The 14,246-nt window shown below is 37.0% G+C and overlaps 1 protein-coding gene across 3 annotated transcripts in view; it reads right to left on the bottom strand.

The window, feature by feature from the left end:
- Positions 1 to 14,246, bottom strand: part of LOC125255090 (zinc transporter ZIP11-like) — a 168,979-nt gene that overhangs the window by 140,709 nt on the left and 14,024 nt on the right. For all 3 annotated transcript variants that reach the window (XM_048170052.1, XM_048170054.1, XM_048170053.1), the window contains exon 4: positions 6,544 to 6,702. In XM_048170052.1, coding sequence (XP_048026009.1) covers positions 6,544 to 6,702 — 159 coding nt within the window. The remainder of the gene's footprint in view (positions 1 to 6,543; positions 6,703 to 14,246) is intronic.

Raw genomic sequence — 14,246 nt, 5'->3', positions numbered from 1 at the left:
TCTCATTTGTTGAAATCAAGAAACAAATCATTTAACACAATTTTTTTTAAGTTTAACAAAATTACAGATTCCGTGACATTCTGCATTATACAGCAAATTCCATTTCCATGACTGGATTCTGCGATTCGATCTGCGTTTTCATGGGTCCCTGTCACGGAAATCATAGGGCATTTTTTCTTTTCTATTACGGAAAGAATATGTATGAGCAATGAGATCAAGTGTCTGTGAGCTGTAAAGTTATGCAAGATGAGGACTCAAGGGTTGCCATTTGAAGATGTTGTGTTCTCCAGCCTGCTCTCTCTTTGATGCAGTCAGATGAAAGCATTTTAATTGCACATCTGTGAGCAGGAGTGAAATAGGAGACACTACAAACAGGCTAATTCATTCTGGTCACATACATTGGGATGCATATTAACAACAACTAAAAGAACAGTTCTCTCTGTAAGCAAGTTTGTTTTTAGAGTTTTGCTTGGAGTGTTTGTTATATATATATATTTATTTTATACAATTTATACAAAAATATATGGCAACCATCCATCATATGGCAAAGAGAGAAATCAAACAAGCAGTGAGTATTTTGGGAGAGCCATTAAAAGTGGAGTGTCGCTCTGACAGCTATAAAATGCAGAAACTGAACAAGTGACCAGCATCCACCCAGCATGCCGGCAGCAAATGAAGCGAAAAAATAATACAGTAATTTGCATTATTATGGGACCCGTGGGGCAGACTAGAGAAAATAGCCTTTGAGACGCTAATGAGGAGAGATAAGGGCAGGTTAACACATGGGGTAATGAGATATAGCATGTGTCATTCCTTCAGTTGATACCCAGACCTGCCACTTATCATTCAAACCTCACCTTTTGACTGGAGTTGAGATCAAATCAACATGGAAAAAAACAGGAAGAAAGGATTGAAGAAAGAAGTAAGCAAAGAAGGGGAGGGAAAAGGTACAGTGGAGAATGAAGACGTACAGGGATAGGAAGGAAGGAAGGAAGGAAGGACAAGGAGAGAGAAGAAGAAAATGAAAAAATGAAGCAGAGGAAATGAACAGGAAGAGGTAAAAGGGAAGATGGATGGATGGATGGATGGATGGATGGATGGATGGATGGATGGATGGATGGATGGATGGATGGATGGATGGATGGATGGATGGATGGATGGGAACAGGAAAAGGAAAAAAGATGAGGATGGATGGATGGAAGGATGAGAAGAGGGAGAGATTCACAAAGATGAAGTAAAGAAGGAAGGAAGTGAACAGAAAGAGGAAAAAAAGATGAGGATGGATGGATGGGAACAGGGAGAGAATCGTGAAGATGAAGTAAAGAAGGAAGGAAATGAACAGGAAGAGGAAGAAGGGGACATGTTGGATGGATGGATGGATGGATGGATGGATGGATGGATGGATGGATGGATGGATGGATGGATGGATGGATGGATGGAAGGATGGATGGATGGAAGGATGGATGGATGGATGGAATCACAAAGATGAAGTAAAGAAGGAAGGAAGTGAACAGGAAGAGGAAGAAGGGGACACGATGGATGGATGGATGGCTGGATGGAAGGATGGGAAGAGGGAGAGATTCACAAAGATGAAGGAAGGAAACGAACAGGAAGAGGAAGAAGGGGACACAATGGATGGATGGATGGATGGATGGAGAGAATCATAAAGATGAAGTAAAGAAGGAAAGAAATGAACAGGAAGAGGAAGAAGGGGACACGATGGATGGATGGATGGATGGATGGATGGATGGATGGATGGATGGATGGATGGATGGATGGATGGATGGATGGATGGATGGATGGATGGAAATGAACATGAAGAGGAAGAGGAAGAGGAAGAGAAAAGGGAATAATGATAAGATGGTGAAGGAAGGAAGGAAGGAAGGAGAGGGAAAAGGAAAGAGAAGGAGAGAGAAAATGAAATATGGAGGAGGAAGAAGAGGAAATCAAACCAACACTGTGTGATGAAGGCTTCAGTGAAACGATGAGCTCAGCACTTGGAAGAGATCACATCCAGATTACTGGCATTCCACAAGCTGAACAAAACTCTTCACAGAATACCCAGAATGCAACAGCCCATACAGCCATAAAAGACAGCAACACACAGATGGTTTTCTACTTTCTCTTAACCTCAGTAAACAAGAACTCAAAAGTAAAAGTTTTTGACAATAGTTTGATGTTCACATTGTTCCACCACAGATTACAGCTATTACTGCTCTCGGAACAAAACCATTACACCATTTCACCCATAAAATATCCCAAGTGCAAACTGCCAACTTTGTCCGTCGTAAATGGGCAACTAATCAGAGTAACAAAGTAGCACGATTTGTCTATGTGCAACAAAGTCCACCGGTTGAGTTTTCCAGACACTCAATCCTGCAACAGCTTGGCCTGTAGTTACAGCAGAGCCTGACAGGTGTTCAGTCACACAACCTGGGGATGTGGAGCAGGGCAACAATAGAGAATGTGGGAAATGGTGTTGTGTGTCATGGGAGGATGAACGGCGTGTGATTCGGCGTCTTTGGACCCGAGCCATGGTAATTACTTCGCTGGGGGTTGCTGGGTTGGCATCTCACGCTCTTTCGGTCGAACTGTTTGCCAACAGTGCCAGTAAAAGTGACTACACCAGCTGTCCAAACACGAGGAGGGGGTTTGACCAGAGACCGTGCGCATGTATTTCAAACTGATTGCAATGTCACTACGTTCTACCAGCATCGTCTATGTGCTAAGAGCAGAGCTTAAAGGAACAGTCCACCTCGAAATGAAAAGCGCGTCAGGATTTCAAGCTCCATAAAAGTATCATAAAAAATATCCATATGACTTGACACTCAAGACCAGGTGCACCAAATGGTTCAACTATTGTACCCTGAAGGGGGTGCCTTGCATCAGCAGGACTGGTGACAGAATGGTTTGATGAACATGAAAGTGAAGTTGAACATCTCACATGGCCTGCAGAGTCACCAGATCTGAATGTTTTTGAGCCACTTTGGGGTGTTTTGGAGGAAATACCAAATAGCATAATATAGTGACCTGGCCACTGTTCTGGAGGAGGAATGGCTCAAAATCCCTCTGGACACTGTGAAGGACTTGTATCTGTCTTTCCCAAGACAAATTGGTGCTGTATTGGCTGCAAAATGAGGCCCTGCACCGTACCAATAAATTATTGTGGTCTAAAACCAGGTGTTTCAGTGTCATTGTCCAACCCAAGTATATATACTCGCACATACACACAACATATTATATATAACGCGTTAACGTATGAAATTACTTTTTTCAGATTAACAGATTAAAAATATTTATTGTACCATCCATTTCATAATTTGGCTAGCGTTACATTATATGATCACAGCAAATGCTTTTTAAGCATTCAATCACCACAAGACAAACGAAAACGCACTGTCTGTGAATGTCGTGTCATGTGACACACGACTGAAAGACGAGCACCAGTATCGAGTTCCCTTTCATGCTTTAAACACAAACAATAACACAGAATTATGCTAAAATGCCTGTTTTGTGGAGTATCCTCATGAGCAGTCTTAAATTAGTTAAATAATGTCTTAAATTAACTTAAAGAGTTGTGAGAAAATGAGATGCACGTCATGTTCGGCAGCGTCAACTCTTAAAGTGACAGCAGCCTAATAAACAAGTTGCTGTGATGATGTCATAATGTTCATCAAAAAACAAAGATAACAGAGAAAACTGTTTAATAAGGATTCATCTATATTTCATTTATAATTTATGCAGTGAAGACTGTAAAGTGTTTGATAACTTTCTGTATATTTCCTGTTAGACAGGTAGGAAGGGCACAGGTAAATATGACATTTATTATAATGTGAAGATTGTAAGTTCACTTAAAAGTTGTTATTTTTTTAAAGCCCAATAAATATTGAAATTGAAAGCTTTCAGTTATACTGTAATGGTGAATGTCTATAATTAATGTTTAAAAAAAAATTCATAATAGAGACATCAGTTCCAGTAGTATCAGTGAATCTGGCCTGCATTCATAAAAAGATCCCATTAGACAAATATTTAAAATATACTGTCTTTAAGTTGTTTCTAAATTAGTTTGGAGTGAAACTGTGAAATTATTAGAAAATAAAAATATTAAAAACTCCAATGTTTTAGTTGTGATTAAAGGCACACTAAACAAAAGTTTGTCTTCACCCAGGGCCGGATTATCCATAGACGGGATTGGGCGAGTGCCCTGGGGCACCAGCCAATAGGGGGGCACCAAGTGATTAAAAAAAAATCATGTTTTGTATATTATTTAGCTGGAAAGATACGGATACAAAATATACATATACAATATACATACAATATACTTTGATCGCGAAAGTGAAAGTGCCCAGTTTGCGGTCGCATCGCGGTAGAGATCCGCGGGACCCAACGCAACAGAGTGCGGCGCGGGACAAGATTTGATGGTCGCGGGCGGTGAGACTCTACTCATGTGCGGGTTGCGGGAGAATCATATGATTCTGGCAGGCGGGCACGGGACTGAAAAATCCGTCCCATCCGATGTAGGTCTCTACATCGCGGTCCCCCGTGTTCCCATTTCTCCTCCCCCAGAACGCGATTTCGCCCCTGCCCTCGCGGAGGTCTGTGCATGCCGCTGCATGGAGGACACCAGGTTTATTCTTGCCTATTTATTGGGAAAATCTTATTAAATCCAAAATTATAGGCCTATGTGGTGTCCCATGCACTAACAACCAAATTCACAGTGCTATCTAGATAGTCCAGTGGCTTACGATTCTGTTATTTAGGTCAAATGCAGGCAATATTCGCTATAGCCTATAAAACATACAATATTCTTCAAATGATTACACATATATGTAAATGTTCATGTACAATTTTTTACCTAGGAAGCTCGTATTTACGATAATTCCAATAGCACGTGAAGGCAGAATTAATTAACGATTTTGCATGCACAAATTCTAGAAAAAAAAAAAATTCTGCTTAGGTAAGGCTTATTTACCATTACTTAAAATGTGGTCACCCTAGGGCACTACACTGTGTTAATCCGGGCCTGCTTCACCTCACAGCTGGTGGAAAAGAATCGGGATGGGACTCGGGCAGAAATCATGTTCATGGGTGAGATTATTAACATTACTGTAGTATGAAGCAGAGCAGGGCCGAGTGCTGTGAGAGCTGAACGAGAAGTGGGACTTATTATGCCACAGTCGCCGTTTTCGCTTCTTTCGGTCAAGCGTATGTGGGGTAAAGCAGCGCTGTTTATCATATTAGATACATTTGTGTTTTGAAAGTTGTTATATTGCTACTCTGTGCGTTCGCTCGGTTGCTGTTACTTGTTGCACACTGCAGTAAGATAGATCGATATTAGGAATGGTAAAACATGGTACTCGGTGTAAATCAAGAAAACGAGATTTAAACAATAAAACCTGCTGTGTTGAGCTATATAACATGATTAGTTTTCTGTCGATGAATGTATCCAAACAGTTGCTCACCTGTCTAATAAAACACATATTATATTAAAGCGTCTTTGGTGTTTCCATGGTTTCTACAAAATAAAACCGGAAAATGAGGATAACACGGGTATGACGCCATTGATAGGTGATGCACGGACACGGTACGTGTCCTGGTTAAAATTATTTCTCTGGATTTAAACATCCTTGGAAACATTTGGGATAATGTAAAAACACAAGTCAACAAAATATATAACATTGTTCTAGTGGTTTTTGGATATTTTAATCCAAAAATCTTACATATTGTGCCTTTAATTGAAGATTGTAAAGTGTTTGATAATTTTATCGTTAGACAGGTAGGAAGGCCACAGGTAAATATGACATTTATTATAGTGGGTTAATGAGAAGTTCACTTAAATTTAAGTGAATAATTACAGAAAAAATGTGTGATAATAGTCATACCAGTGAATTTTGACCTTGCGAGGACATTTTTTGGTCCCCATGAGGAAACAAGCTTATAAATCATACAGAATGTTTTTTTTGTTTTTTTGTTTTTTTTTAAATCTAAAATAGCACAAAAGTTTTCTGTGGTTTAGGGGTAGGGCTGGTGTAAGGAATTGGAATACACAGTTTGTAACCATTACGTCTATGGAACATCCCCATAAAACATAGAAACCCAATGTGTGTGTAGATGTGTGTGTGCATATGTGTTTGTGTACACTATCACTTTAGGTTTTAAGGTTAGGGCCACCCGACAAGCTTGCTACTATTAGTTATTCACACATGCTTAATGAAAAAGAAATGAGAAAAACCCTAGCTAGTTCTCATCCTCATGTCTCACACAACAGCAGGGGCTAATGGGTTCACGCATTCATTAATAATGGAATATTATATGCTAGTGTGATAGCTACAAGCTGTTAACCTGTGAGCCAAGGGAGTTTAGATGACATCTACACATTAATAAAGAAAGCTGCTTATGTTTTACCAACTGCATTATATTTTTACTGAAGGATACGAGTGGGGCAGTCAATCTGATGTAAAATGAACAGTATCAATATCCAGCAATATGAATATGAATTGGGAACAGATTATACTGGAGATGTAGTGTCCAAATACAACTCACCAGAGCAGGCATCATCAGGTCTGCAATGTAAACAAACAGAGCTCCAAGTGTAAAACCCACAGCAACAGGGAGGAACGCAAAGTCCCCATATTTCCCAGATTCCTCTGCCATCTCAATAGCAGGAGCCAGCAGGGACCAATAGGAGGCCGCCAGCATGACCTGAGGACAAAAACAGTGAGAGACACAGTTAACTGCTGTCAGCAAACAGAAACGATTTCACTCTTACACACCAATACTCAAGTACAAAATGCAACAAGTATGTTCTTAAAAATAAAGGAGTTCTTTTGGCAGCAATGAACATTTTTTAAAAAAATCTAAAGAAGCTGTTATGGAATGGAAAGGTTCCATGGATGTTAAAGGTTCTTCATGGAAAATAATTTTTCAATGCCAAAGAACATTAATTTTTAAGAGTGTGTTTATTTTGTTCCCTGTCATGTCTTGAAACTAAGTTATTGAAAAGCTTTCGTCAAACAATTGTCACAAATTTTGATGTTCTCCTAGTTTTTGGAACATGGTAGCTGCTCAAACTGATCACCGTGCTCCAGAAACCAGCTTGACCTCTTGAAGAAACACAGTAGCTTGTTTGCTGCTGGTCCAAGATCTTCTAGCTATTACGTTTCAAAACACAGCTAATTTAACCCTATAAGGCGTACTGTATCATATATTTGACATGCATGTTTCTAGGACCTCTAAATGATCAACATGATCAAAACTTTGCTGAAAAACCTGTTGCACACAATCTACTACATGTCTTCTGTCGATTTGATAGTTTAGACGTTTTTAGTATGCAAAAGGCCTTTTGTGTGAACCATAAGATAGTGTTAGTAATATTTCAGGATGAACACGTACTGGTCTGAAGCAACTTCGGTTTACTTGATTATCCATACATTATTTTTTATAATAATCATGAGTATTAAATATGATCATCAGGGCCCAGTTGTTCAAAAAAAAATTTTATCTGGATCAGAATTACAGTTGCAATATCTATTCAACTTACGGAAGCTACATATTTTACTACATAACTTGCTAAATATGGATATTTTTTTGTACATAAACACATTGCTTTGCTTCAGAAGGTCTTTATTAACCCCCTGCAGCCATGTGGAGTACATGTTTATGATGGATGGATATGGATGGAAACACTTTCTTCAGCTTCATACTCATTGATCCTGCTCACAGACATGATAAAGCTCGGATGCATCAGGATATTTATTAATATAACTCAGATTGTGTTCATCAGAGAGAAGAAAGTCATATACACCTAGGATGGCTTGAGGGTGAGTAAAGCTTGGGCTAATTTTCATTTCAAAGTGAACTAATCCATTAATAAAGAGTAACGACTGATATATATACACAGGTGCTGGTCATATAATTAGAATATCGTGAAAAAGTTAATTTTTTTATTGTAAAATTTTAAAAAATGAAACTTTCATTTATACTAGATTCCCTACAAGTAAAGTAAAACATTTCAAAGGTTTATTTTTTTAAATTTGTTGATTAGAGCTAATGAAAGTCCAAAATCCAGTATCTCAAAATATTAGAATATTTACATTTGAGTTTCATTAAATGACCATCCCTACAGTATAAATTCCGGGTATCTCTTGTTCTTTGAAACCACACTAATGGGGAAGACTGCTGACTTGGCAATGGTCCAGGAGACAATCATTGACACCCTCCACAAAGAAAGTAAGTCACAGATGGTCATTACTGAATGGGGTGGCTGTTTACAGAGCAATGTATCAACGCATATTAAATGCAAAGTTGACTAGAAGGAAGAAATTGGGTAGGCAAAGGTGCACAAGCAACAGGGATGACCACAAGCTTGAGAATATTGTCAAGTAAAGCCGATTCAAACACTTGGGAGAGCTTCACAATGAGTAGAATGAAGCCGGAGTCAGCGCATCAAGAGCCACCACACTCAGACATCTTCAGGAAAAGGACTATCAAGACACTTCTGAAACAGAAACAACGTCAGAAGCATCTTACCTGGGCTAAGGAGAAAAAGAACTGGACAGTGAACAGTGGTCAAAAGTCCTCTTTTCAGATAAAAGTAAATTTTGCATTTCATGTTGAAATCATGGTCCCAGAGTCTGAAGGAAGACTGGAGAGGCACAGAATCCAAGCTGCTTGAAGTCTAGTGTGAAGTTTCTGAAGTCAGTAATGATTTGGGGGGGCTGTGACGCCCTGGTGTTGGTCCATTGTATTTTATCAAGTGCAAAGTCAATGCAGCCATCTTCCAGGAGATTTTGGAGCACTTTACGCTTCCATCTGCTAACAAGCTTTATGGAGATGCTGATTTCCTTTTCCAGCAGGACTTTAGCACCTGCCCACAGTGCAAAAACCACTTCCAAGTGGTTTGCTGACCATGATATTACTGTGTTTTATTGGCCAGCCAACATGCCTGACCCCTGAATCTATGGGATATTTTCAAGAGAAAGATGAGAAACAGTCGATCCAACAATATACAGATGATCTGAAGGCTCAATAGTGCCTCAGCAGTGCCACAGGCTGATCACTTCCATGCCACACTTCACTGATGCTGTAATTTGTGCTAGGAGCAAGTCATTTGCAGTATTATGTGCTGCCGACCAAGTATTGAGTGTACAAATGAACATACTTTAAAGAACTTGAACTTTTCGGTTTTGCAAATCCATTTTTTGATTGATCTTAGGAAATATTCTAATATTTTGATATACTGGATTTTGGACTTTCATGAGCTTTACGCTCTAATCATCGAAATTTAAAAAAAAAAAAAAAAAAAAAAACATTTGAAATGTTTTGCTTTACATGTAGAGAATCTAGAATATATGAAAGTTTCATTTTTAAAAATAATTTTTACAATAAAAAAAATGAACTTTTTCACGATATTCTAATTATATGACCAGCACCTGTATATGCATTTTATAAATGTCTGCTATACAGTTATAAAGATCTCATTGATTTGCATTACAAGCAGCAGAATTTCTTACTGTTTGTCCATATAAATATCAGCATCTGCACAAAATTGCATATTTTTGCTCAATTTGAGCCTCCGAAGAAAATGAGTGTTTTTCCTCCATATTCTCACTATATCATACTATATGACCCATAAAAGCCTTATGTACAGTATGAAATATGATGCAAAACAAAACACACATGCAAACTTTTTTGACCGAGGGTTCAATAAAGTGTTCCATTTTAAATTAAAAAAAAAAAGACGGGAAAAAAAAAGATTGTCCTGACTATTATTTAATCCATCACACTTTACAGGGTTAAATCGGATTTTCCACAGGGGATACTTTTTGCTCACAAATGTGTCCTAATAATGTCAGAATCATCCTCATGATAAGCAAAAACAAGCTCTTTGTTCGTAATGGGGAAGAGCAGCTCAGTGATCAGAGAGGAGAAAATGCTGCATTATGAAGCTTCTGTTGGACAGGGAAGTGCAAACTCCTCTTCAAAGAGAAAGACTGAATATTAGATGAGAGGAAAAGACATGACGGGGAAAAAAGCATTATCATCTGCAACAGAATACTTAAGAAATGAACATGAGCGTGAGATCTATTTTTCATTCCTTTTGAACTTCCTGCTATTCAATTTCAATTTGATTATTGTGATGAAAAAATCATTTCTGATTTGTAATTGTGACAGAACAGGCTGTGTTCAGAATGGAGTACTAACATACTGCTGCACCGTAGATAAACTATTTTTAGTACAATAGTATATGAAACAGTATGCAACAATAAATATTTATGAAGTTATGTTTACTACTAGAATACTGTGCAATACACACAACAAAAAAAGAGCATGCATACTACAGTGTGTTACTACTATAACATGAGGCACACAGATAGATAGTTGAATTATGTTTTCTGCTTTTATTTTGTGCTCTGAAAATAAAATTAGCTTAAAACGCATTCGATACAGTATGCAAATCTTCCGAACTCCAGTTTGCATCAGAAGACTTTTTCATTATTCATGATTAAAAGTGTGGCACAAAACCCTCAAGCAGAAAAGAGCAAGAATTTTGTCTACGCTGTCCAACACTTTTGGCCAAATCATGATCAAAGACTCATTCGTCCTGGTAATGATATCAGGACCTAAAGGAAGACATGAGCACTGTGTCTTACTCAGAGTGGTGATATTTTATCTCACACACACACACATAAGTAAAGCAGATAATGATTCACTCACATAAACTCAGACAGAACCACAAGGAAACATTGCAACAATGTAAAACAAACCAAACACACTTCTATAAGGACAGGACAAAGAAAATATATTTAAAAAAAAACATATATAAAAGGTAAAGCATTCGAACAAGCTAATGGAAAGCTGTCTGTCTCTAGAAATTACACCTATATTACCTTAGTAGCCAAAACGGCACTTTGCGATTATTGTTATTATTATTATTATGTCTTATGGAAAACCTCAATTTCCTGCTGCTCCTTTTGACATCTGTTTTGTTCCCTTTGAGGGCAGCGCTGTTATTAACATCAGGGGTGAAACACTCAGGTTAATCTATGACTTCTTCTATAATGATAATCTATTCTCTGCCACTATAATGAACCCAACTGAGCTGCGCATTTCAGGTCAATTAAACGGTTCTGACACCTCTAAAAGGTGCTATTTATTTTATTTTTGGAAGGGGGTAATTATTTCATTTTCTTGTGCACCTCTTTCCCCCCGAAGGAAGTGCTTTGAATAAGAACAAGACGGCATAATAATGTACTTTCTGGAGTGTCTAGACACGTAGACGAACATACCTGTTCAGTTAATGGCTAATTACTGGCGCTGTGATTGCACAGGGGCTCGGAGGCCTATTGACTGACTGATAACGCAAAACACAACTAGAAGACAAACAGGCAATCTCAGGAAGCGAGCATTGATGCATGGCTGCACTTCAGAGATAAAGCTGAACCTTGTGCTTTCACAAGTTAAAGTGGTCATGAATTTGAGAAATAAAATAGGTCAAAGAGGACACTGTAATATAAAAAAGTCAGAACTCTAAAGTTTCGGATTTTGTCTCAGTATGACATCATAGTGTGAAAAGACCACCTCTGCAGAAGAAGATCAATGCCTACTTCTACATCATTGCCTTTTTAGTAGTGCTAGGTGGTAAACCGGTTCATCCAGTTAACTGGTTTCAATTTCAAGCTATAGCTATAGCTAATAGCTATAATCTAATTAAAACATAAAAAAATCAATAAAATCTAACAAATGAACAGGAATGTTGTCTCTGATCTGATATTAACCTCTTAGTTGAGTCTTACGGCTCAACTATACAGCCTAATGAAGCCTTTGATCTCACTCTTCATAGATACACAGTACAGTCCAAAAGTTTGGAACCACTAAGATTTTTAATGTTTTTAAAAGAAGTTTCGTCTGCTCACCAAGGCTGCATTTATTTAATTAAAAATACAGTAAAAACAGTAGTTTTCTATTTGAATAGATTTGACAAAGTAATTTATTCCTGTGATCAAAGCTGAATTTTCAGCATCGTTACTCCAGTCTTCAGTGTCACATGATCCTTCAGAAATCATTCTAATATGCTGATCTGCTGCTCAAGAAACATTTAATGTGTACAATTGTACAAAATATTTGTGTACAATATTTTTTTTCAGGATTATTTGATGAATAGAAAGTTCAAAAGAACAGTGTTTATCTGAAATCTAATCTTTTGTAACATTATAAATGTCTTTACTGCCACTTTTGATTGATTTAATGCATCCTTGCTGAATAAAAGTATTCATTTCTTTAATTTCTTTTCAAAAAAATAAAAATAAAAATTCTTACTGACCCCAAACTTTTGAACGGTAGTGTATAATGCTACAGAAGCTTTGTATTTCAGATAAATGCTGTTCTTTTGAACTTTCTATTCATCAAGGAATCCTGAAAAAAAAGTACACAACTGTTTTCAACATTGAAAATAATCATAAATGTTTATTGAGCAGCAGATCAGCATATTAGAATGATTTCTGAAGGATCATGTGACACTGAAGACTGGAGTAACGATGCTGAAAATTCAGCTTTGCATCACAGGAATAAATTACTTTGTCAAATATATTTAAATAGTACACAGTTATTTTAAATTGTAATAATATTTCACAATATTACTGTTTTTACTGTATTTTTAATTAAATAAATGTAGCCTTGGTGAGCAGACGAAACTTCTTTTAAAAACATAAAAATCTTAGTGGTTCCAAATTTTTGGACTGTACTATACTTATTTCATTCAGTTGCCAAAGCAACATTTTTAATTTTCATTTACTTTAAGTTGAAGCATTCAAATTATTACCTGGAAATAAATAAAAACTAAAACAAATTAAACCTAAACAGTACCTAAAAATGACAAAAGCACATAATTAAATTGCTACTTATTTAACTAAAATGAAAAATTTAATGTTTAAAATAAAATTTAAACTGAAAATAAAAAAATAAAATGCTAATTAAAAATATGAATAAACATTAATATAAACCTATAATGGTATTATTAATACTAAAATAACACTGAATTGTTATTTTCATATCAAGCTAAAGAAAAAAGGTCCAAAAAGCACTGAATCACAACTTATCCTTATCAATAAACCAAAGTAGTTTAAGACTTCTTTTCTTTTCACATCTCATCTAGCACAACAAGTGTGTTTATAATAAACTCACAGCCACTCTGATGTACTTTTAGTTCACTGTTGTAATGCGGTCCAATTACGAAGCTACAACTAAAGCCCAATTATCTTTCTGCAGCTGAAGGAACATTTAATCCTCTTTTCTATGTTGCAAAATGGAAGAAAACTCATTAATTAGCCTGCCCTCAGGTGAGATCCTTTCTAGCCTCATCTTAACACATCGTCAATAAAATGCGCTGTACGCTGCAGCCGCGCACATGCATGCACACACAGTTGAGCCGCTCACCCTGCGTTTCCTCTCACACTGAAGCTTTCTGTTTGAAGCCAGAACAGTGACATGAATGACAGCCTTCACTGACTCACTGCGGTGTGTGTGTGTGAATCTGTCTGACGCTCTAGTATTTTCAGTTCTTTTTGAATCTTGGACCTCTGGGATGCCAGCAGAAATATTTCAACACTGCACTACTGTCCACACAACCATATTGAGGCACACTGTGTCTTTCAGCACATGCTCAATCAAATATTTCCATCATAAAGCCAATCATAAAGGATACATTATCAAAATATAAAAACTAGGGATGCACCAACGATACTGATTTTAAGAATTATTGGCCGATGCCGATACTTGCTCTCTTATTTAAAGTTTCATCATTGAAATAGATAGTTTTGATCATGTTTCAAATTAGCAAAGTTCAAAAAAGCATGCATTAAGTTATACTGGCTAGTTTAGTGCTGCATCATCAAATAATTTGGACTGGATCCGTTTAGCATGCCAACATAAATACAACATAACAAAGATTCATATTAAATAAACAGTGCTTTTTAGGTAGGTTTAACAATAGTTTTCAGGTACAGAAATAAAGTAAACAAATGTAAAATAACACCATATTCTTCACTGTATAAATTAAATAAATATTATGCATCGGTTTGTTATATCTGCATTTTTCATGCTATAGTCGATATGCCGATGGTTGTAAATTGATCAAATATGGGCGACCGAGACATCGGTGCATCTCTAATAAAAACTCAGTGACACCATCAAGCATACAATCAAACCAAAAATTATTCGGACATTTTTTATATTTTTGATATATTTTT

Source organism: Megalobrama amblycephala, linkage group LG20 (genome assembly GCF_018812025.1).
Source record: "Megalobrama amblycephala isolate DHTTF-2021 linkage group LG20, ASM1881202v1, whole genome shotgun sequence".
Taxonomy (NCBI): Eukaryota; Metazoa; Chordata; class Actinopteri; order Cypriniformes; family Xenocyprididae; genus Megalobrama; species Megalobrama amblycephala.
The sequence above is the reverse complement of the archived record's forward strand: the minus strand, read 5'-3'. Positions and strand labels throughout refer to the sequence as shown.